This window comes from Podarcis muralis, chromosome 4 (genome assembly GCF_964188315.1).
Source record: "Podarcis muralis chromosome 4, rPodMur119.hap1.1, whole genome shotgun sequence".
NCBI classification, from domain to species: domain Eukaryota; kingdom Metazoa; phylum Chordata; class Lepidosauria; order Squamata; family Lacertidae; genus Podarcis; species Podarcis muralis.
The window spans coordinates 3,371,248-3,396,581 of NC_135658.1; the positions used below are offsets into that span (position 1 = coordinate 3,371,248).

At 49.0% G+C, this 25,334-nt stretch overlaps 2 protein-coding genes across 6 annotated transcripts in view; one reads left to right on the forward strand and one right to left on the reverse strand.

The window, feature by feature from the left end:
- LOC114595268 (uncharacterized) overlaps positions 1–24,210 on the forward strand; it is a 46,321-nt gene extending 22,111 nt beyond the window's left edge. Inside the window, 6 exon segments of the mRNA XM_077926754.1 lie at positions 6,491–6,913; positions 7,110–7,191; positions 7,475–7,557; positions 12,806–12,932; positions 15,315–16,714; positions 16,716–24,210. Coding sequence (XP_077782880.1) covers positions 6,491–6,913; positions 7,110–7,191; positions 7,475–7,557; positions 12,806–12,932; positions 15,315–16,714; positions 16,716–16,919 — 2,319 coding nt within the window. The 3' untranslated portion in view covers positions 16,920–24,210.
- LOC114595218 (zinc finger protein 75D-like) overlaps positions 1–25,334 on the reverse strand; it is a 437,997-nt gene that overhangs the window by 382,494 nt on the left and 30,169 nt on the right. The window lies entirely within an intron of this gene.

Consider the following 25,334-nt stretch of genomic DNA (forward strand, 5'->3'; position numbering starts at 1 on the left):
CTGAATAAAGAGCATGAAATCACTTTGCGACTCTGAGTATATTTCACTGGCGACGAAGGTGGGATCCCGCTGAGCTGACCGCCACACACAGCACCGCAGCACCGCCACCTGCCGCACCGCTGCCTTGCACCGTGTATCCAGGCTTCAGCCCCAGGACACAAGGAACTCAGAAGGGCAACCGACAGCAGCTTCTCGCCGTTCAACCCAGCATCTGGAGACTGGTAAGCGTACGCCTCCCGCTTCACCTTCCTCCTAGAAGCCAAAGGGGTCACCGACGAAGAAGACACCAAGAAGAGGGCGATATTCTTCAGCGTCTGCGGAGAGGAGACGTTTGAAATCGCCCGGGCTCTCCTTGCGCCTGAAGACATTGCTACTGTTCCATACAAAACAATAATGGAACAGCTGAAGGGGCACTTTTCGCCACAGCCCTCAGTGGTGGCTTGTCGAAATGCCTTCTACGCAAAGCGGCAAGCCCCTGGGGAAACCATAACTGGGTTTGTGACCTCTCTCCGCCAAGGCGCCCGGTTCTGCAACTTCTCAGAGTTGGAAAACATGCTTCGTGACCGCCTCGTCGGTGGCCTGAAGGATGAGAAGCTGCAACGACGCCTCTACGCTAAGAAGGACCTAACATTCCAGGTCGCTCTGGAGGAGGCCCTGGCAACGGAAGCTGCCGAGAGGTCGACGCAAGAGGCACGGCCGAGCCTGCCGTCCCAACCGAGGGTCCACCACGAAGACTTCACCGACGACTCAGGATCTGACAGGGAGGAGGTGCACCAAGTACAGCAGCGCACTCAAGCAGCACACATACCACAGCTGCCTCGACGAGAAGGAGGGAACTGCGCAAGCTGCGGGGAAAGTCACGAGAGGAGGACCTGCCGTTTCCGCAACGCAGAGTGCAGGCAGTGTAGAAAATCGGGACACATCGCCCGGGTGTGTCGGGCTCGGCCCACCCGACGCCAGGCATCAGATGACCAATCCAAGAGCCCCAGGTCCCGGGGCCCAACGCACCAAGGCAACTCGACGGAGCTCACGGACTTCCAGGTATACCAGTTGCCCCACCCCAACGTAGAGAAAATTTATGTAGAGGTACAGATAAAGGGGGCCCCATGCCGCATGGAGCTTGACACGGGTTCAACTCTATCCATAATCTCGGCAAGGACCTTAAGGAAACTGTGTCCTACTGGGGGTCCCAAACTCAGGCCGGCCCCATTCACCCTCCGGGACTTCCAGAAACGTAAGGTCCCCACAATGGGGGTGAGGACCTTCAGGGTGCAATATCGAGGGTGGACGCGGCAACTAGACTTGCTTGTGGTCAAGGGCCCCTACATTAGCTTACTGGGATTGGCAAGCTTTGGACCACTGGGGCTAGCCATCACCGGGGTGAACCACACTAGCTTACAAGTGGACGTGGACGCCATATGCAAGGAATTTCCGGGGGTTTTCGATGGGAAATTGGGACAGTATACGAGCCCCCCCCCATTGCTCTACAGCTTGACCCCGCAGTACGACCGGTCAGGCTCAAGGTCCGCCGGGTCCCGTTCGCCCTGAAACCCCGTATAGACGAGGAATTGGACCGGCTCATGGAGCAAGGAGTGCTGGAGCTGGTGCCTAATGCCCCCTGGGTTACCCCAATCGTCACACCCATCAAGCCTAATGGTTCGGTCCACATCTGCGCAGACTACAAATGTACCATAAACAAGGCCCTCACGGCCCACGCATACCCAGTGCCAGTGGTCAGCCATGTCCTTGCCACCCTGGCTGGGTCAAAAATCTTTGGCAAGCTGGACTTGGCCCAAGCATATCAACAGCTGCCAGTAGAAGAGGCCACAGCAGAGGCACAGACGATTGTGACGCACAGAGGAGCGTTCAGGGTAAAGCGGCTGCAATTCGGTGTCAGCGTGGCACCAGGCATATTCCAGAATCTAATGGACTCTCTCCTTAAAGGGATTCCTGGCATTACCCCCTTCTTCGATGATGTGTTGATTGCTGGGCCCACACCAGAGGAGTTTGAGGACCGCCTCCACACCATTCTGCACTGTTTCCAGACGGCAGGTCTCAAGGTGAAGCGGGAAAAATGTCTACTAGGAGTGCCTCAGGTGGACTTTCTGGGATTTATGGTGGATGCAGAAGGGTTCCACCCGACTGGGGACAAGGTACGGGCCATTTGTGATGCCCCAGCACACAAGAGCAAGACTGAACTTCAGGCCTTCTTGGGACTATTGAACTTTTACCATTCCTTCCTTCCCCACAAGGCGGCGGTAGTGGAGCCCCTATACAGACTCCTGGACAAGCGGGCCCCTTGGGTGTGGGGCCAGCTCCAGGAGGCCACATTCCAGGCAGTCAAGAACTTGCTTGTCTCAAACTCGGTCTTGGCACACTTCGACGAGAGGCTGCCAGTGGTGCTAGCATGCAACGCCTCACCCTATGGCATCGGCGCTGTCCTGGGACACCAACTCCTGGATGGAAGAGAGGTACCAGTGGCATACTTTTCCCAGACACTCAACGCAACCGAGCGGAACTACTCACAAATCGACAAGGAGGGTCTGGCAATCGTGAAGGGAGTAAAAAAATTCCATTATTTCTTGTACGGGCGGCCCTTTACCGTGGTGACTGACCACAAGCCGTTGCTTGGCTTGTTTGCCCCCTGAAAAGCAGACCCCCCAAGTACTGTTTCCTCGTGTCCTCAGGTGGTCAATTTTCCTTGCCAGCTACCAGTATGCACTGATTCACCGTCCTGGGAAGGCGATGGGCCATGCGGACGCCCTCAGCAGGCTACCACTACCGGAAACAGGCCCTGACCCAGCACCTGCACAAGAGGTTATGAGCCTGGAGCTGCTTCCCGACCGCCCCATTCAGGCACAAGAAGTTGCACACCATTCCAAGAAAGATAGGGTCATCTCCCGGGTCCTGGACTGGGTGTGGAGGGGATGGCCCAGCAGCAGCCCCGGGCCAGAATTTGCCGGCTACACAACCCGCAAACATGAACTGTCGGCCCACAAGGGGTGCCTGTTATGGGGAAGCAGGGTCGTTGTTCCCCAGCCCCTCCGCAAAAGGGTCCTCACAGCCCTACACGAGACACACCCAGGGGTAGTAAGAATGAAGGCCCTTGCCAGGAGTTATGTGTGGTGGCCGGGGATTGACGGAGAGATAGAGGCCTGGGTCAAACACTGCCAGGAATCCCGCCCAGATCCCCCAAGGGTCCCAGTCCAGTCCTGGGAGTCCACCCGAGCACCATGGTCACGCCTGCATGTGGACTTCGCTGGCACCTTTCAGGGGAAAACATTCTTCATAGTGGTGGACTCCTACACCAAATGGCTGGAAGTCGCACTGGTACCGTCCACTTCCACGTCTGCAGCCATCCGGGTACTACGCAGGCTGTTTGCAACCCACGGGCTCCCTGACACTCTCGTCTCAGACAATGGGACCGCATTTACGTCAGGAGAATTCCAAACCTTCACAGCGCAGAACGCCACCCGCCACATCCGTTCGGCGCCATTCCACCCTGCCACCAATGGCCAAGCAGAACGCATGGTGCGGACCACCAAGGACACCCTCCCACCCATGATGCAAGGGGATTGGGAGTACCGCCTTGCCACATTCCTTCTATTCTAGCACAGCACAGCACCCCCAGCTCAACGACTGACTGGAGCCCTGCTGAACTACTAATGGGTCGGCGCCTTGCAATCAGATTGGACCGCCTTCACCCCGATAGAGCTCAGGATGTGGTAGTGGTGGGGGAAGGCAGGAACCCCCGGACCCTTGAGGCCCAGTACCCAGTGTACGCAAAGAATTTTGGGGCAGGCCCAGCATGGGTACCCGCCACAGTCACCAGGGTCACTGGCCCCGTGTCGTACGAGGTGCTAACAGATGGGGGGCAATGCTGGCGCCGCCACTGCGACCAGATACGGCGATGATTCCCGGGAGAAAACCAGGAGGAGGACAGGTCAGAGGAGTCCCAAGGGAACAGTGGGGCAATGAGGCCCATAGAGCAGGAGGGGCCAGCAGGAGAGGCAGAATCAGTAAATACAGAGAGGACACGCGAGGCCGAAAGGACACCGGAACCAGAACCACGACTGAGCGAGCCGCTTGCGCCAGACCAAACAGCCCCATCACAGCCAGCATCCTTGGAACACGAGCCAGAACCTGAACCCCGGACCAGGGAACACCACAGGTCGCAACACACACGTAGGTCGCCGGCGTACCTCGAGGACTATGAATGCGACCTCCCGGGCAGGACTGGAACTTAGAGGGGAGGGGTGTTATGTACTGAGTTGAACAGGATCCAAACTGCAGCAGTCTGATTGGTCCTAGAACAATAGGATCCAAAAGGCAGCAGTCTGATTGGTCCTAGAACAATGCAGCAGTATGATTGGTCAGCAGGAGCCACCCAATCCAGCTCCAGATAGAAGTGAATCCACAACCTGATTGCCCTACAGGAGAAGTCCGGAATTAGCCAATCATGTGCAGCCCATTGTGTAAATAATGTATATAAAGCAGATACTTTGAGGGGACATTCATTCCCTCCTCACCACTATGAGCTGAATAAAGAGCATGAAATCACTTTGCGACTCTGAGTATATTTCAATATGTGTTGACAAAAATCAGCTGATGCCACAAAAATGTAATCAATTCAAATCAACATAGCACAAAAACCTGACCTGATGGAGAGAAACAGATGCCATTTCCTGATTCAGCAGTGCAAAAATACCCTAAAGCAGTTGTAGAAATCTAGACAACATTCAAAAAGTAAAAAATTGTTGCCCAGTGTCATTTATTACAACAGCAGTCATAAATAAGAAACGTGAAAACACAGGAAAAATGAGATATGCAGGTTAAATTGCCGTGTTGGCACTTTACGATAAAATCAATGGGTTTGGGGTTGCAGTTTGGGGACTCGGTTTCTAAAAGGTTCGCCATCACTGCGCTAGAAGGAAAGCAAAGTAGGGGGGCGTCCCCCAAAAAGCATCTCTAGAAGTGGGAAAGAAAGAAAAGGCGGAGGGGAGAGATGGGCATGCTGGGATTGGCAAGGGTTAAAGGAAACTGAGCTGCCTTCCTAGAGAGGCCAGGAAGCGGAGGGGGGCCAGGTCCTCCAGAGCCAAGGCCCCTCCCTCCCCAGTCCTTTTCTGCTTTGGGGTCTCTGCCGCAAGGGCTGCATCGCTCTGCCCTCCTGGGATCTGGTGAGTCTCCTCTCTCTCCCCCCAGAGGGTGCAGTGGGGAGACGGGGGGGTCCCCAGGGCTGCAGCAGGGGAGGGTGCATGGGGGGGCCTGATCTGCTCATGCGGGGGGGGGGAACCCCAAGTCAGGGAGGAGAGGGTCCTGCCAGGGAGGGGCCAGGTCTGCAACGCTCTCCTTCCTGCAGATCAGAGGATCCCAAACTCATTTGCCCCCCCCCCCCTTCAGAAAAGATCTCCCTTCTTTAAACAAAGGAGTCCCTGGGACTTTATCTCTGTGTGACATCGCTCAGCGTCATTGCACAACAGAGGAAACATCTGCAAATGGTTTTCCAAAGCTGGAGAAGAAGGTGGACTAGCCCCCCCCCCCCCCAAAAAAAAAAAGCTGGGAGAGAAAGGAGAGGAGTAAAGAGAGGGATCCCAGCCCATAGTCTGGCTGCTGCATTGGGGACCAGTTTCCCAGTGTCTCCAAGGGCAGCTCCCCACAGAGGCCACTGCAGCAATCCCCTCGCACCCAGAGCAGGGCATCCCAGGACCACATCCTCTCTGTCCCAAAGGGATTGTTGCTGGCAAAGCAGCCGGAAATGGGCGCTGCTACTCACCGAGCCTCCAGGGACCTTGGCATCAGTAGCTGTGTGTGTGTTAAGCTATCTAACAGAATAATAGTAATAAATTGCCCACCTGAATTTCAAGGGAGATGTCTTTGGCCGTGCCCACTGGGCCCTCAGGGGTTGGCCAGATACATATCTGGCCCTTAAAGCAAAGAAAAGGGGACCCCACCCCAGGAGTCTGCCTGGAGAGCGGCGGAGAGTCCAAGTGCTAGAAATGGAGACAGAAGCAGGGGAGTGGGGGTGGGGGGAGAACAACTCCTGAGGACCCCCGGGTGAGGACCCCCACTAGAGCCAAGCATTCATTTCCCACAAGATACAAGTGACTCCCTTGTCAGTCAGTTTTGACTTCATGCATTGACTGGACGGCAGGAGCAACCAGGCTGATTCATCTCCCAGAAATCCCTTCAGTTGCCTCCACATTTTGCATTGCAATCTTCCTTCTAGGACAGCTAGGGTCTGCTTTCTTCTTCTTCTTCTTCTTCTTCTTCTTCTTCTTCTTCTTCTTCAGATAGCTCATGGTATGGGCTGTGGTGCAGTCCAGCCCTGGTTCCCTCCAAGACTCATCCATGCTTGCTCAGGATCCTGTTCCTTCTTATGACCTTCAAATTCTGTAACAGAACAATGTATTTGCTTTGTAGGATTTGCTAGAGCTTCTCATTTAGACGGACAGAACTTGGCAGAAGACCAAAGGGTTCCTTCTGATCTCTCAGAGGCTTCCTGAGAGCACAGATGGATGTGCAAGACTCAGCTGGCCCTGGAGCAGGAGGAGGTGATGCCATCCAAACTGGGAGCACTGGGGGGTTCTGGGAAAACTCTGTGCAGAAGATCCTGGGTGAGGAGGACACCCTCCTCTCAGAGGTACAGAGCCAGCAGTTGAGGCAATTCTGCTGCCAGGAGACCAAAGGACCCCGAGAGGTTTGCAGCCGACTCCACCACCTTTGCCATCAGTGGCTGAAGCCGGAAAGGCACACGAAAGCTGAGATGCTGGACCTGGTGATCTTGGAGCAGTTCCTGGCTGTCCTTCCACTGGAGATGGAGAGCTGGGTGAGGGAATGCGGAGCGGAGACCAGTTCCCAGGCGGTGGCCCTGGCTGAAGGTTTCCTCCTGAGTCAGGCAGAGGAGAGGAAGCAGGTGAGAGAGACTTTCCTCTGGATACTCCCAAGGGGCTCCAAACAGGACAGAGCACATCCCATAATGGTCTGCTGATGGCCCATCCTTTTCCTGGGGAGGCATCCATGGAATGAGATCTCGTACCCTTCAAGTCTTTGTCATTCTCTTTCTAGTATTTCTCCCCATTCTCTGTTTTGAATCCTTGTTTCTTTTTCAGGGAAAGGATCTCTTTGCAGAAATGGACCTGGATTCCTGTGAGGCAGAGAGGCCTCTGTTGGACACCAGAGAGAGGCCGCTGGGTAAGGAGGAAGGTGGTTTTTCCCCATTTGGTCCCATTCTGTTGGTTTCCCAACTCATCTGAGGATTCCTCTCATCTTGTTTTGGGGGGAGACAGTTGGGAACAGGGGTCCAGAGGAAGGGAGATGTATTTCTGCACAACAAACATATGAAATGGGCACAAACCTCCAAATACTCTCAGTAGGGAAGTCTTTCTCAAAGGCCCATCTGTAGTAGAGTTGCCCTGTTTCACCTGTGAGAGAACCAGGCACTCCTGGCGTCCTGCTTACCTTTTTTCTCTTGCAGGTGACAGAATGATGCCGGCAAGACCTCCTTATCCACCTTTTCATGGGGGCAGAAGGGAAGCAGCGGCTGTGGAACCAGATCAGGTCAGGGGAAGCTGCCTTGTGGGGACAGAGGCCGAGGGATGGAGCAATGTCATGGACTGGTTGGGCACAGAGGAGTGGTGGGAGGAAGCAGCTGGGGAACCAGGAAGGGAAGACGTCTCAGAGCCCAAGGATTGGAGGTGGAGGAAGGATGGGCGGTCAGAGGGAGAAGAGGGAGAAGCTGTTGCGTTCGCAAAGTAAAGGAAGGATTGAATCTGATTAATAAGAATTAATAAGAATACACACAGAGACTTGAACCAGCAAGACTCTGGGAAGGGTGCGTATAATCGTGTCTCTCTGTGCTTGTCCATATGTAGCCCCTGGCCCAGGTAGTTTTATTCACAAAAAAACTTTTTACAGAGTGTTCGAAAGAACCAATCAGATTTCTTCTGAGCATTTCAACAAACCCAGTGGGGAGAAAGTTAAATCAAAAGAAATTCTTTTAACTACAAAGACTACTACCCTGAGCATGCATACATAATCTGAGAGTAAATAAAAGAGGACTAGAGAAACTCCGGAGATCATAAACAGGAGTAAACAGGAGAGGATGGAAGGATGGCAAGGAGATAGGCATCTTTATCACCTTCCTGTGAAGCTATTTCCAGGCCCTAAGATCAACATATCAGAAAGCTACATCAAAGAAGCTTGCCCACTATCTTTAATGACCCAGGATGCCTGCCTGGCTAAGCAACTGGGCTGTGTACGTTGACTTGTGAAGCAGAGAGAAATGGGCAGTAGAGGAAATGGCCAGAGATGCAGAGGGTTGTGGGATTTGGTCAAAAATTATTGTCAATGTGTCAAGCCCAGTCAACACAATGCTTTCATCGTGGACACAATGGCTTGATGTATATTTTATAATTCCTCATGGTAATCCCATCTGATCACTACAGAAGCCTGGGGAGAGGAGGTGTCAGAAGCTGAAGGGGTAACAGGGCTTAGTGAGCTGGGAGACTCTGTGGCAGAATGCAGTGCAGAATCAGAGGCAGAAGAGGAAGGAGGCGAGTGGGAGGAGGGAGGTCAAGAGGCTGAGGTGAGTCAGGAGAAGGAGGAGCCACCGGTGGCTCCCTCTCCTTCTGCCAGAAGCCACCCTCCCTGCTTGTCTCTCAGACCCAGGAGACCCCTTGCACTGCAGGAATCTCTCCTAGATCATCCAAGACAGATGGCCATTCAAAATAGGCTTATTTTATTTCTAGATTGATCACTGAATGCTAAAATTGGTTTCTAAGCAGTGGACAAATGAGAACAAATAGTGGCCTGGGTTCAACTAACCAGCCCCCCCCATTCCTCCCCCTCTCCATGCCCCCATGAACCCCTGGAATTTGGCTCTAGGGCATTGGGAGGGAACCTGTGGCGAAATTCGATCTGCCGAGCTTGATCGATGAGCCGTGACCTCTGATTACTTTACGAACGTCAATCAGCAGTTTACAACGGGTCCGGCACACTTCCTCAAAAGCTGCGCCATCGTCCAGTTCACGGCTTAGCAGAGTGGAACACAGCGGGAAAACTATCACGTCCTTTGACAAACACACACAGTCAGGTTTGTCTATTTACAGCTCTTTATTGAAACAGTTCAGCCATCGCTGCTGGCAGCCATTGCAAACATGCCTCTCTCTCAGACACACAGAGAGAACTGAACGTAACTCCTCCCAGCTCCTCCCAGCTTCTAAAAACTGATGTCAGAATGCTGTGGCATCATGGGAAAAACTTAACCTGTTAAGTTCCAAATCCCACACACCCCTTTGCCGCACATTCTGACAAGACCCTTTTGAGTTCAACACCTTTCCCTTTGCCTTGTGCCTCTTTCCAGCATTTTTCCCAGGCACCTGTTGAACCCCTTCAACACTCTCAGAATCACACTGTGCGAAACCTATCCACGCACTTGTGGCCTGAAATCTTTCAGGTGGAATACCCTTTGTTGTGCGACTGGACCTTCTAGGCACAAACTCAGATGTTACTTCTGACTCACCGCCACCAGAAGGTGTGTCCTCAGCATCACGGGATTCCCCCTCTGACTTAAAGCGTTTTCGAATCCTCTCCATTACACTCACAGGAGAACTAGGCTCGCTTTTGGGTGCTCTCTTAACATCCTGTGGAGAAGCTACCGAAACCTCATCCTGCTCCTGACTTTGCTCCTGACTTTGGTCAGTGACCTGATCGTCATCATTGGATTCTGAACCCTGATCCTGGACCTGGTCCTCATCACTGGGATCAGCCTCTGCTTCCCTTTCCTCCTCAGAATCATACAGACATTCTGAGAGCAGATCACGCTGGACAGCAGTTTTTGACCTTTTATCCTGCTCAAAGAACTCAGCGTGTTTACTGATCAGCACCTTACTCTGATCACCTGATGGATATGCAAACCTCCATGCACGTGCTGCTGGCTCATACCCGCAGAAGATCATTTTCTGGAACTTGGATCCATCTGGCCCCTGCAAAGCAGTAGGTACCGGCACAGACGCACTTGCACCAAACATTCGCAAAAAATGAATCTGGGGTTTCCTGCCATGCAACAACCCAAAAGGTGTGTCACCTACCAGTGAATTGTAGGTACGATTCCAGGTGAAGCCCACATACTTGATTGCCTCCAGCCAAAACCTTGGAGGTAACCCAGCATCTGCCAGCATCACCTGTGCAGCCTGAACCAGAGCCTCACTTCTCAGCTCTGCCACCCCTCTCTGATTGGGTGAAGTCACTGTGTGACGTATCCCTTTCTTGTGAAAGAATTTCTGCAAAGCAGACCCTGTAAATTGAGCTCCTCTATCACTGGTCACCGCTTGCACTCTGGTGGAAAATCTTTGTTCCACCTCCTCAATCCATCTTTTGATCAGCTGTGCTGCATCATCTTTGGATTTGAGACCATGGGTCCAAGTGTTCTGTGTAAAATTATCCTGCACCGTCAGGAGAAACCTTGCACCTCCCAGACTTGCTTCCCTTACAGGACCCCACAAATCTATGTGGACCAGTTCAAAAGGTTTTGCGGTTACCCTCTTCACCTTTGGGTAACTGCACCCTTTTACCTTTGCCAGTCTGCAGGTTTCACAACTTACAGCATATCCACATTCTGTAATTTTACAACCTTTGGAAACCTCCGGCAGCACCTGTAGTTCCTCTAGGGAACCATGAGCTGTTCTTGTATGCCACGCATGGGCACATTGCTCATGGTTGTTGATTTTTGCACGTAAAGCCTGTGCTTTCCCAACCTTCCCCTCACCCTCCAGAGGTGTTTTAAGAACAAAGAGATCATTTTGCCCCTTTTCAACCTTGGCAAATATCCTCCCTCCTTTGGAGATTGTGCAGACAGTATCTTCGAAACAAACCTTAAACCCCTTTTTCAACAAATAAGGCACAGATAAAAGACAGTGGTGCATCCCAGGAACGGTACAAAAGTCCAACTTCTCCTGTAAAATAGAAACATACATTTTGCCAGCATTAGTTACATTCTTTTTCTGTCCATTTGCAAAAAGTACAGTTTTCCCAGCCGGAATTGCCTTGCAATTCCACATCTCGACAGCAGGGGTATCTGGAATCAAATTGCAATTTGCTGCAGAGTCAATAACGAAACAAAGCTCTGAGCCTGTCCCACAGCTGGTTGAGCTGTCCCCAGACAAAGCCAGACTAGCTGCGAGTTGATAAGTCTCCTGGTGTCTGTCACGTCCACCAGACTCAGTTCCACGCCTGCCTGTCTTCCCAGGCCTGTTGCCATGGAAACCCGACTGGTTCCCATGAGAGTTCAGCTGGTTGACCTTGAAGCCTTCCTGTGCAGCTGCCCTCGCTTTCCTCCTTCTGGAACGGCGCCTCCCACCAGCCTCGCCCCCCTTGAAGCTGCTCTTCGTTTCAGCACAAGTGGAAAGTCCTTTAAACTTGCCTTTGGAACTCTTTGCCCCCCCGATCTGCGCATCAGCGCTCCTTGAGGCTGATTGGGGAATAGGGGTTTCTAGTCCAGCGTCTGCAGGGCCCTGGCCTCCCGCTGAAACTTCGCACACACCTTTCAGCACATTCCAGGCAGCCCACGCTGATTTCACACCCTCCAAGTGGGGTCTCAGCGATGCATCAACGCATGCCTTGAGCATCTCCAGCTCTCTTTGCATTTTCTGCTGGCTACCTTCAGGCAACGCAGCCTCACAGCCTGCAACGTCTCCAGCCGCTTTGGCGCTGGGGGTTGGTGGTAGTGGCTCCCTCTGGCTTGCTCCCCAAAGCCCATGGACCAGGAACCACCCCTTTATTCTTTGCCTCCAGGTTGCCCAACTCTTTAGAGTGAGCTTTTCCACTGGTATATCCTGGCTCTCTGCCATCTTCTCCCGTTCTCCCAAGGGGCCCAAGCTTACTTACAGCTTATCCAGCACCCGTCCGGAGAAACGATTTTTCCAGCTGCTCTTCAGCTCCGAGCTGCTTCTTAGCTTTTAGCTCTGTGTCTCAGCAGCTCTCATGCCTCTCAGCACAGGCAGACCTTTCAGCTAGCCGCTTGCCTCAGATTCCGGCCTCCGTCTCCTGCCGTGCTCCGTTGCTCTAAACCGCAACTTCAAAGCTCCCGTGATAGTTTTACAAGCGGTAATTAAGTACCCATAACCTGTGGCGAAATTCGATCTGCCGAGCTTGATCGATGAGCCGTGACCTCTGATTACTTTACGAACGTCAATCAGCAGTTTACAACGGGTCCGGCACACTTCCTCAAAAGCTGCGCCATCGTCCAGTTCACGGCTTAGCAGAGTGGAACACAGCGGGAAAACTATCACGTCCTTTGACAAACACACACAGTCAGGTTTGTCTATTTACAGCTCTTTATTGAAACAGTTCAGCCATCGCTGCTGGCAGCCATTGCAAACATGCCTCTCTCTCAGACACACAGAGAGAACTGAACGTAACTCCTCCCAGCTCCTCCCAGCTTCTAAAAACTGATGTCAGAATGCTGTGGCATCATGGGAAAAACTTAACCTGTTAAGTTCCAAATCCCACAGAACCTTCCCAGAACAGCTCACAAGGAGAGGAGAATGTGGATCCTTCCATCAGGCAAACTGGAACGCTTGCGAAGGCAGAATGACTTGAAAAACACAAGGCGGAGTAACAGCTATTTGCACAAAGACGGATACCCATAATTAAAACACAGAATAAAATAAGCACCCATAAATAAAATGTGCAGCAAAGCAATCCTATTGAAACAATACCGCAATTAACAGGAAGGAAACAACAGAGCATTGTGCAGCAGATCATATTTCTGCTGTCTCAGAGGAGGACATTTCCCTTTTTCTTTTAGGGTCCAGTGTGCTTTGAAGATGTCGCTGTTTGTTTCACGGATGAGGAGTGGGCGTTGCTGGATCCTGACCAGAGAGCTCTGCATAAGGACGTCATGGAGGAGAATTGTGGGATCGTGGCCTCTCTTGGTAAGGCTCCCTGTGGGATCGTCATATCTGCCAGGAAATTCCAAAAATACCTCTATGTGATGAACCTCATATATTTTCACAGAGCTCAACAGCGCCCCCTACAACACCTGGGAACCTAACACCCCCACAAAAAATAGCAAATTATAGTCTTTTCTGTGAACAATCCTCCTCCAGTTCTGCCTCCTTCTACCACAGTTGGGCTGATCTGAACTGCCCAGGCATCTTCAATGTCAGCTTCAGAGTTGTTAGGAAAGATAAGTAGCTTCTGTCAGGTTTTCTGTTTTTGTTTTTGCTCCTGTCAATCTTGGGTTGACCAAAGAGACAACTGACATTGTGGATAGAGGGGAAGCCATGACTGGGCCAAACAAAATCCATCCCAGAGAAGAGGCAGGCTTTTCGAATCTCAGATAATAATAATAATAATAATAATAATAATAATAATAATAATATAATTTGTTTATACCTTGCCCATCTGGCTGGGTTTCCCCAGCCACTCTGGGCGGCTCCCAACAGAATATTACAAGCATGACAAAACATCAAACTTTGACAATTCCCTAAACAGGGCTGGCTTCAGATGTCTTCTAAAAGTCTGATAGATGTTTATTTCCTTGACATCTGACAGAAGGGTGTTCCACAGGGCAGGTGCCACCACTGAGAAGGCCCTTTGTCTGGTTTCCTGCTGCCTCACTTATTGCAGGCAGAGAACCGCCAGAAGGCACTCGGAGCTGGACCTCAGTGTCAGGACTGAATGATGGGGGTGGAGATTTTTTTTTTTTGTATACTGGGCTTGACCGTTTAGGGCAGGGGTCAGTAAACTTTTTCAGCAAGGGGCCGGTCCACTGTCCTTCAAACTTTGATGGGGGTCGGACTATATTTTGAAGGGGGACGGGACGAATTCCTATGCCCCACAAATAACCCAGAGATGAATTTTAAATAAAAGGACACATTCTACTCATATCAAAACACACTGATTCCTGGACCATCCACGGGCCGAATTTAGAAGGCGATTGGACCCAGGCCTTAGTTTGCCTACTCATGGTTTAGGGCCTTAAAGGTCAGCACAAACACTTTGAATTCTACTCGAAAACATACTGGGAGCTAATGTAGGTCTGGTGTTATGTGGTCTCGATGGCCCCTCCCAGTCACCAGTCTAGCTGCCGCATTCTGAATTAGTTGTTGTTTCCAGGTCACCTTCAAAGGTAGCCCCACGTAGAGCGCATTGCAGTAGTCCAAGCGGGAGATAACTAGAGCATGCACCACTCTGACGAGACAGTCTGTGGGCAGGTAGGGTCTCAGCTGGCGTACCAGATGGAGCTGGTAGGCAGGTGCCCTGGATACGAAATTGACCTGTGCCTCCATGGACAGCTGTGAGTCCAAAATGTCCTTCAGGGACACAGTTGCCACATTTTTAGTTTAGCCTCCAACACAGAAAAACATGAAACAATAATAATGTTCTGATCCAATATAAAAAGTACAATAACTTTAAAATGAACAACTTATATCAAACAAAGTCACATTAATAATCAATCAAAATCTAATGGTAATTATGTCGGTTAATGGCAAACAACAATGGGAATGAACACACACACTACTCCATTTACTGTATTTTTCGCCCCATAGGGTGCGCTGGCCCACAGGGCACACCTAGTTTTTTGGGGGGGAAATAAAGGGGGGGAAATATTTGCAACCCCAGCCCCCAGAACAGGCTGCTATCCGCAAGCCTTCGGAGCCCGCAGGAACTCCCGCGGGCTCTGAAGGCTTGCGGATATCTGCCCGAAGCCTGGAGAGCAAGAGGAGTCGGTGCGCACCGACCCCTCTCGCTCTCCAGGCTTCAGCGAAAGCCTGCATTCGTCCCATAGGATGCACACACATTTCCCCTTCATTTTTGGAGGGGGGAAAGTGCGTCCTATAGGGCAAAAAATGCGGTACAGTGGTGCCCCGCAAGACGAACGCCTCGCAAGACGAAAAACCCGCTAGACGAAAGGGTTTTCCGTTTTGGAGGCGCTTCGTAAAACGAATTTCCCTATGGGGTTGCTTCGCAAGACGAAAAAAATCTTGCATCCCCCTCGCGGTTTTTTTTCCACTTTTTTCGCCCTTTTCTTAAGCCGCTAAGCCGCTTATCAGCTGTTCCGCTGATAAGCCGCTTAACAGCTGATCGCTGGAAGCCGCTTGACAGCTGTAGCGCTAATCCGCTAAACTGTCAATGGGCTTGCTTCGCAAGACGAAAAAACCGCTAGACAAAGAGAATCGCGGAACGAATTCTTTTCGTCTAGCGAGGCACCACTGTACTTCTTCCTCTAGCACAAATTCCATTAGCAACTTTCGATAACTGGGGCCTGCATTGCTTCCTGAGTCTCTAATCCCTTTCTGTTTCCATTGCAGATTGTGAAGAATTGGAAATCAAGAAAAAGGGTGATCAAGACAAAATCCCCAGAGAGAAGCAAGGTAAAAATTTGGAGTGTGGAGAGAGCTGCAATCAGAGCTCCCATTACACTTTCCAACAAACAATTATCATTGAAAAGAAACCCTATCAGTGCATGGAATGTGGAAAGAGCTTCCGTTACAGAAATAATCTCACTTTTCATCAAAGATTTCATACAGGGGAGAAACGCTATCAGTGCGTGGAATGTGGAAAGAGCTTTACTGTGAAAAGAGATTTCCTAGTACATCAGAGGATTCACAGTGGCAAGAAACCATTTGAGTGTCAAGAGTGTGGAAAGAGCTTCCATAACAAAAGCACTCTCAATTCCCATCAAAGAATTCATACAGGGGAGAAACCCTATCAATGCTTTGAATGTGGAAGGAGCTTCAGTACCACCTCCAATCTCACTTCCCATCAGAGAATTCATACAGGGGAGAAACCATATCGGTGTGCGGAATGTGGAAAGAGCTTCACTGATAGCTCCTCTCTCACTTACCATCAGAGAATTCATACAGGGGAGAAACCCTATCAGTGTGCGGAATGTGGAAAGAGCTTCACTTATAGCTCCTCTCTCACTTCCCATCAGAGAATTCATACAGGGGAGAAACCCTATCAGTGCGTGGAATGTGGAAAGAGCTTCAGGAATAGCTCCAAACTCACTTCCCATCAAAGAACTCATACAGGGGAAAAACCATATCAGTGCATGGAATGTGGAAGGAGCTTCACACATAGCTCCTCTCTCACTTCCCATCAGAGAACTCATACAGGGGAGAAACCCTATCAGTGCTTGGAATGTGGAAAAAGCTTCGGACAGAGAACCCATCTCACTTCCCATCAAAGAATTCATACAGGGGAGAAACCCTATCAGTGTGTAGAATGTGGAAAGAGCTTCAATACCAGCTCCAATCTCACTTCCCATCAAAGAATTCATACAGGGGAGAAACCCTATCAGTGTGTGGAAAGTGGAAGGAGCTTCACTGTTAGCTCCTCTCTCACTTCCCATCAAAGAATTCATACAGGGGAGAAACCCTATCAGTGCTTTGAATGTGGAAAGAGCTTCAGTACCAGCTCCAATTTCACTTCCCATCAAAGAATTCATACAGGGGAGAAACCCTATCAGTGTGTGGAATGTGGAAAGAGCTTCAGGAAGAGCTATAATCTCACTTCCCATGAAAGAATTCATACAGGGGAGAAACCCTATCAGTGCATGGAATGTGGAAAGAGCTTCAGTACCAGCTCCAATCTCACTTCCCATCAAAGAATTCATACAGGGGATAAACCATATCAGTGCTTTGAATGTGGAAAGAGCTTCAGGAAGAGCTCCAATCTCACTTCCAATCGAAGAATTCATACAGGGAAGAAACCCTATCAGTGTGTGCAATGTGGAAAAAGCTTCTCTCACAGCCACAGTCTCGCTTCCCATCAAAGAATTCATAAAGGGGAAAAACCCTATCAGTGCATGGAATGTGGAAAGAGCTTCTGTCAGAGATCCAATCTCACTTTTCATCAAAAAAATCATAGTGAGGAGAATCATAGAATCACAGGATCATAGAATTGAATCATAGAATCATAGAGTTGGAAGAGACCACAAGGGCCATCGAGTCCAACCCCCTGCCAAGCAGGAAACACCATCAGAGCATTCCTGACATATGGTTGTCAAGCCTCTTGTTACCTTGTATCATACCTTATTTTGTACTTCTCACATGTTAAGTTTCTTAACCTATAATAGTTATTATCCATTAATTATAACTTGGGTTTACCATGAATTTACTGGAACCATACTTTTCTAAATCGCGCAATTTCCTAAGATTCATACAACACCTAAAGGGAATTAAATTGCCTTTCAGTAGTTTTGTTAATTCCTTATACGTAGCTCTGAGATCCAAAAGTTGTTTCGGGATATCTTTGTAAATTTCTGCTTTAGTGCCTTGAAAGTCAAGTGGTTTTTCAAAATGAAGGCCTAGAATTTTGTCTCTCTCTTGCTTAGATCCTAAAATGATTAAGCAGTCTCTGGTTCTGTCCTTCCTCGCCACTCTTCCCAGTCTAAAAGCACTTACGATTTTAAAGTCCTTGTCTTCTTCTAAAGCCCAGAACTTTGAAAATTCCGGTGTCAAATAGCCAATTAAGTCCCCCTGTTCAAGTTCTGGGATAGCTCTCAATCTGAGATTATTTTCCCTATTTCTCAGTTCAATCATAGACAGGTAGGCCTGCTGTTCAGTAATCTGTTTGTGCAAAGGTTTAACCTCCACCTGTATTGCATCGGCCTTTTGATTGGCTTCCACGGCTTTTTGGATAGCCTCCTCAGCCAATTTGCGATTTCCTACTGTAGCTTCCTTAAGGTTCCCAATTTCTTGTGTATGTTGAGCAACTTGTTCTGTCAATTTACTAATAGTGGCTGTGGCTTGGTCAATTTTAACCAAATGCTCATCTGCCTTCTTATTTAAGATTTGCAATTGTCCCAGAATTTGTTCTAAAACTGCTGCAGATCCTCCTGAAGCCATATCCTCTGATAATGCTGATGATGTCTGCTCAACTACTCCTTCTTGTACACCTAAAACAGCTGGGACAGATGATCTACGAGGCTGAGATGTCAAAGTTGTTTGTACCAGATGTTTAGCTTTCGTTTTAGCCAATCTTGTTCTTCCTGTGCCACTCATTCCAATCCTGTCTACGTGCCAAGGTCAGATTATATACAATCCCATGGGAAAGGCAGTTCCAGTGAGTCAACAACAAGGCAGCAGAAAGTCAAAACAAAAAAAAGATCTCAGGCAATTGTAAATCCAAAATCCTCTAGGGGGAGTACAGCAATGTCTCAAAGGAAAGAATAAAGTTGTTCCGCCATTAAAGTCCCAACGGTTTAAAACACTTTAAGAGGATCCTTCCACTCCTTTTTTACGTGCAGAGCTTTCCCAAGGTTGAAACAAGGTCTTTAAAGAGGTGCGGGAAACAGTTTCCCCATTTGTATCCAAGCTATAACGCTCTAATGTAGCACTTTCAATATTTAAACAGTTTCAGCAATTTAACAGTTCTTTCAACCTGGCAGCCCGTGAATTCGGGTTACTCCACATTTATAAATCCATAAAACAGGGGAGAAGTACAGTTCAGAGCCCACAAAGGTAAAGTAAGCTTATCTCTCTTAATATCTTAAAGTCAAAAGTCAATTGTTGCACGAAAACCCACCCTTTTAAAATCCTTTTGAATTAATTCCAGCTTATTAAAGTCTTTACTTTGATCTTTTAAGCACGTTGAGGAGACGGACTTCCTGGTTGCGTCTCCCGTTTTCGGCCAAATTCAATCTCTTTAGCCCCAGAATTTTAAGTTCCCCTACTCACGGGTTTGTAGTTTAGGATCTAATGTTCCAAAAAGAAAGGTCGGCGCTTATCGGCAGCAGCCGCACGGCTTCGCTTCCGCAGCAAGAGCGATGAACTCACAGCACCGCTCCCCCTTCCGCGTTCCGGAGCCCCTTACGGGGTTCCTTCTTCGTTTCTGGGGGGGCTCCTGGTGCCCGCCGAGTCCCACGGCCACAGGCTCACTCTGCCTGTGGTTTTTCTTTATGGGTCCCCGCTTTGCCGTAGCAGGCGACCCTTTCCTGCGGAGCTCCTCTTCACAGCGCGAAGAGGACCGCCATTGCCGTTTCGCGCCGCATTCAGAAGACTAATTGGTCTATAATTAGATGGGTCAGAGGGGTTGCCCTTTTTAAATATAGGAACAATTATAGCTAGTCCCCAATCTTTAGGGATTTCAGTTGTCTTATCTATATATGAAAATAGATTTGCAAGAACCGGGGCCCACCAGTTTATTTGCGCTTTCAGAAGTTCAGCGACAATGAAATCACTTCCTGGGGCTTTGCCAGATTTCATTTGTAGAATTAACGAAGTGATTTCAGTTTCAGATGTTGGGGGCCATGGTGTATCATTATCTAAGGGGATGTTAAGCAGCGCAGAAGGACGATGTTCCCTAAATAGCACTTTGTAGTGCTCTTCCCATGAGTTTGCAGGGATTATTGTGCCCTCGTTAGGAGCTTTGGTTTGACTGGAGATAATTTTCCAGAAGTTGGTATTGTCTTTTTCTATTGACACTTTTATGAGGGCCTGCCAGATGAGAGAGACTGCGGTTCTTTTTTTGGTTTTTAGTAACTCTTTGTAGTTCTTTTTTTTAAGTTGTAACTCTAATTTAGTGATAGGGTTAGGATTTTGCTGGAAGACCTTAAAGCATCCCCTGAGTATAAGTTTTGCCTGAGTGCATTCGTGGTCAAACCATTTTCTGTTGGTAGGGGACTCATTTTGGTTAGATCTTCTGAGTCTTGACAATAACGGTTGGAGTTTTCGGATTAAAGTGTTATAATGGTAAATTGGGGAGGTCTCTTCAGTGTCGTTGGAAGTCAGATCAGCCCAGAGGAGTTGACCTTCCATTGATTGTGTCCAAATGCTAAAATTGTTATTAACATAAGGGGACCATTTAATTCTGGATCTGCCTATTTGTTGTAGAACATTAGGATCAGGTGTCTGTGGGGCGAGCCCACATCTAGAGGGTTCCCAAAATTCAGTCCTTTTAAGATTTAGGGGGAGATGGTCACTTTCGGTTCTTATATCTACAGTAAATTCAATATATTCATCAAAGAGTTCTTGGGAGACAAGGATGTAATCAATAACAGAATGCCTTAAGCCTGACCAATAAGTAAATTGGCCAGGACAGTCTCCCGAGGAGAGGCCGTTTAAAATAACAAGGTTTAATCTAAGTGCCATTAGAAAAAGACACGAAATTGGTAACTGGGTCAAGTGAATGACGCCTTAATAGGGGCCAATGTTCATCATTAGCATTTATGGGACCAATTCCACTTTCGTTGATTAGCTGTTCGTCTGAGTGGCCTAACCTTGCATTAAAGTCCCCACCAATAATTAAGGAGGCAGAGGGAAACTTATTTGAGACAAGGAGAATGCAGTCTTCCAGTTCGTTCCAGATGTTTTTAAGATCAGTTTGTTTCATGAGTGGGTGAATATAAACATTGATGCATATGATCTTAAAGTGGGTAGAGAATATTTTAACAGCCAAAATCCATTTTTTATCGATTTTCAATTGGATAGGGGAGGTTCCTAGATCTGTCGATACGAAGGTGCTCAGACCTCCCGCCGGTCTTCCGCCTTTTGGGCCGATTGAGGCACAGGAATGGAAAGCAAAATCATTGTGTAGTTCAAAAGGATTTTGCATCCAGGTTTCTTGGAGCAGGATGATCTTGAACTGTGATACGTAGGTTAGAACGTCTTTGTCCATTGTTTTCGATTGCCATCCAGCAACGTTCCAGGATAGTAGTAGAGGTGAGAGTCATTTTGTCTCTTCAATAGCATCTAGGGCTTTCCCGGGGTCATGGAAGATGCATCCATTGGATGGTGAAGTCTCCGATAATGTGATTAGGGGCGCCACAGAGATTTCGGCGTGGATTTCAGTTGGGCAGAGTAGGGGTGTGTGTTCTGACGTGACCTGAGGAGATTCATATCCCATTTTTCGCTCCAAGTTAGGTGGAGTATTTGCCTCTTTTGTGGGCGCTAGGTCTTCAGAGTTGCGGAGATAGAGTAATAACTCATCTAGTCTGTCCGTTATCTCTGTTTGTTCGGCTTTTGGCAAATGGGAGAAGGAAACAAGTAACTCCTGCTCCATCGAATTCTCTAGATGAGTAGCCTTTGATAGGAGGGGCATGGGGGTCTCTGTCCAACTAATTAAGTCTGAGGGTGGAGAGGTAGAGCTCGTAGTAGGTGGGGTGCCCTCATTTTTAATTGCTTTCCTTTTAACTGGAGAGTAGGGTATAAGAGGGCAAATCTTAGTGTTGATAAAAACTCTTGTAATAAAAATTCCATAATTAGTCAGGGAGCTTCGTAGGGACATCATATAAGTTGGAAACTTTTTAGACTCGAAGGTGAGCAGTATCCTCTGCATGTGTGGCTTGCTGTAAATGTGGACAGTGGATTTCAGATCGATGGAAAGGGGATTTACGCCCAAAAGCTCAGCTAGGTGCCTTCTTGTGACATGTATAGACGACCAGTTAACAACCTGACCTTTGAAGGGGAGGATAATTAAACAAAGTCTAGTGGCTTGTAGCGAAAGATTGTAGGAAGATATGGTGTGTAAATCTTCCATAGTTTGTTCATTTTCAAATTTGCAGCCAGTCTGCGAAGTTGAGCGCAGTAGGACAGGTACTCTGGGTGTTGGTTCAGCCCTATCCTCCGGTGAAGCGTCTACGGGGCTGACATTAACTTTTGGGGATACAAAGGATATAATCTTCTCTAAGGAGCCTTTGATGTCTCTTATGTATTTAAAGATATAGTCCACGGTTTTAGCCACTAGGTCTAACGTGGTAGAGTGTTCAAGTAGTAATTCAGAGAGATGGTTTTCTTGTTCTCTGATGCAGTCTTCCACCTGAAAGGGCATAGTTGGAACTTTTTTGGGACCTTTTGGTCTCGTGATGGTGTTGTTTAAGGGGTTAGTGGGTTGTTTAGCGGATAGTTCCTTCGGTGTAGTTTCCTTATCTATTATCTCTGCTAATGGAGAGAAGCTATTCGAGGTCGGAATATTAAAAGTATCCTTTGTTTTTCCATAAAAGAATTCGCTGATTTTGGTTTGCTTGGTGGGGGCAAACATGCCATTTCCTCTAAGTCCTTAGATTCTCTGCAGCGTTTTCCAACCCCCCTCCTCACATCAGCAGGGCTGTCTAATTGCTGAGTCATCTCTCCCTTTACCTCACTCTTTTATCTTCCCTAAGTTTTTCAAAGAGTCGAGGGAGTATTTTCCTTGAAAGTATCCTATTCAAGGAGGAGAAGTGTGCCAAAGGTTATTGGCATAACACTTAATTATGCTCCGTCTGTGCCTCCAAACTTGTGGTGGGAACAGCCCATGAATCTTCCTGTAAACTCTTCGCAATGTGATAAGATAGTCAATGCAGCTTTGGCTTTGAGGTTCTAAATCTTGGATCTCTTCACAGGTATACACATCCCTGACATATAACGCCACTCCTCCTCCTTTCTTGTCTGGTCTGTTTCTCTGAAATAGATTGTATCCCTTCCAATCGTGGGACTTATCCCACCAGGTTTCAGTGATGCCTATTATGTCATATTTAGTTTGCTGTACCAAGAGCTCAAGCTCATCTTGTTTATTTCCCATGCTTTGCGCATTAGTGTACAGACATTGAAGTCCATTAATCATTCCCCTGTGACTCTTATTTAAGGATTTTTTCCTCCCACCACTAGGTCTGCGTGCTGTTTGCTCCATTTGGTCTATGACATTTGGATGATCATCTTCATCAATTGATAGACTCCTACCTTCAGGAGCACTGTCTCCCTCCCCCACATTAGTCAGTTTAAAGCCCTCCTGATGAGGTTTCTGAGATTTTTGGCAAAAACATTCCTCCCAACCGTTGTGAGGTGCAGCCTATCGCTTGCCAGAAGTCCATCTTCAAGAAACTGCAGTCCGTGATCTAAGAATCCAAACCGTTCCTGTTTACACCATTTGCGAAGCCAGCTGTTCACTTCCACTATTTTTCCCTCTCTCCCTGGGCCACGTCGTTCAACTGGGAGGACAGATGAGATGACAATTTGTGCATTTAATTGCTTCAATTTCCTGCCCAGAGTCTCGTAGTCTCTTTTGATCTTCTGGAGGCTATTGCTTGCAGTGTCATTGGTTCCCACATGAACCAAGAGGAAGGGGTTTTTGTCAGTGGGTTTTATGATTTCTTGCAGTTGTTCAGTTACATCTTGGATCTTAGCCCCGGGGAGACAGCACACTTCCCGAGACATCTTGTCAGGCCCACAGATCACTGCTTCTGTTCCCCTCAGTAGGGAATCCCCTATCACCACTACACACCTCCTCTTAGGTTTGGTCGGGGTTCTTCCGTGAGCTGTCCATTCCAAGGTCGCCTGCACATTCCCTGAGGACTGACTTTGCTGCTCGTCTTCATATACCTGATCGACTGTAATGAGGGAGAGATCCTCAAATGGAGTCTGCTCTTTGTCTTCCATGCTAGGGGTAAAGGTAAAGGTAAAGGTACCCCTGCCCGTACGGGCCAGTCTTGCCAGACTCTAGGGTTGTGCGCTCATCTCACTCTAGAGGCCGGGAGCCAGCACTGTCCGCAGACACTTCCGGGTCACGTGGCCAGCGTGACGAAGCTACTCTGGCGAGCCAGAGCCGCACACGGAAACGCCATTTACCTTCCCGCTTCCATGCTAGGGGAGAGGACCTCAAAGCGATTGTGTATTTCTAAACAATCAGAGCGAACCTTGGGCCTCCTACTTCTTTGAGTCACGTTTCTCCATATATCTGGCTCCTGTGTTGGTGAACTAGCCTCCTTCTCAGGGGAGTCCCCTGTCTCCTCCTTGGTGGAGACGGTGTGCTCTGTTGCTTCCAAGAAGAGCTCCAGCTCTCTAATTCTTTGGAGCGTAGCTACACGTTTCTCCAGTTGCTGGACTTTGTCTTCTAAGAGGGCAATCAACATGCAATTGCTGCAGGTAAAGCTGCCTGCAACCTTTGGCAAGATGGCAAACATTGCGCAGGAACCGCAGGCGACTGCAGCTATTCCCTCCCCCTCCATCTTGAGAACGTGTCTTTGGGGGTGGCTACAGCGGTCCTCCATCATAAAAAGCGTGAAGACAGGACAAATAACTCCCCCCCCCCAAAAAACCCTAGGTCTCCCCCAACAAATGTTTGAGACTAGCTCCCCTAAATCTAAAAGATGGATTGAACTGTGCCCGCCGCTAGGCCTACAAGCTCTGATAAGCTCCTCCCACAGCTAATCCCCTGCCTCAACAGAAACCCTGCCCCCTCTGACCCTTGCACAGGGAGAGCAGCTAATCAGCCACAAAGAAACACACACACACACACACACACACACACACACACGAAAACCCTTTTTGCTCCTTCTTCAACTGCTGCCCTGCAAGAAATGAATTCCTCTGTTGTCTTCCATGGGAAAGCCCAGCGAACATGTCAACCCAGCAGCCCCTTCTAATGTTGCCGTCTTTATGCTTACTGACCTGGGAGTCAAGCCCTGCTGAACTCAAGGCAGCTTACTCCCGAGTAGGAAACACAGACTGGCGAGCCCCTCGCTCGGGCAAGGAGGCTAAGGCCCTGATGGGATTACAGTCCGCGTGCCCACAGAGAGGGCTCTAGGTTTGCCACTTTGCCATTTCGTCAGCTCTCATGAACTCTTGACCAAGAGGCTAGCGGCTGCCAGAACCTCCGTTGCTCCAAAACAGAAAATATTATTTATTTCAGTTATTCCATTTATTTTCCACCTTTTTCTCCCCAAGGTCACCCCAGGGAGCTTCATGGCTGGGTGGGGATTCGAACCCTGGTCCCCCCAGGTCATAGAGTCCAAGACCCAAACCTCTACCCAACACTGAAAACCTTACATGATGTCCAGATTTCACTTTGGTATAGAAATATGTGGATTTCAGCATTAGCTGAAAAAATAACTTATAAATTACTTGCTGCCAAAGGCTCAGATGACCTTTCCCTAGCCCAGTGTTTCCCAACCTTGTGCCTCCAGCTGTTTTTGAACTACAACTCCCATCATCCCTGACTAGCAAGACCAGTGGCAAGGGATGATGGGAATTGTAGGCCAAAAACAGCTGGAGGCACAAGGTTGGGAAACACTGCCCTATCCCATGATATCTGGTGGGATGTTATCTTTTATCTTACCAGCTGCACAGGCTCCTGGTGGAGTACAGGGCCAGATTTAAGGTGCTGGTTCTGACCTTTAAAGCCCTTCGCGGCCTCGTACCCTCGTACCTATGGGACTGCCTGTCCTGGTATGCCCCTTGGAGGACCTTACGGTCCATAAATAACAACATTTTGGAGGTCTCGGGTCTCAAGGACGTTAGATTGGCCTCAACCAGGGCCAAGGCCTTTTCAGCACTGGCCCCAAACAGGTGGAACGCTCTGCCACGGGAGACCACGGCCCTGCGGGATTTGACATCTTTCCGCAGGGCCTGCAA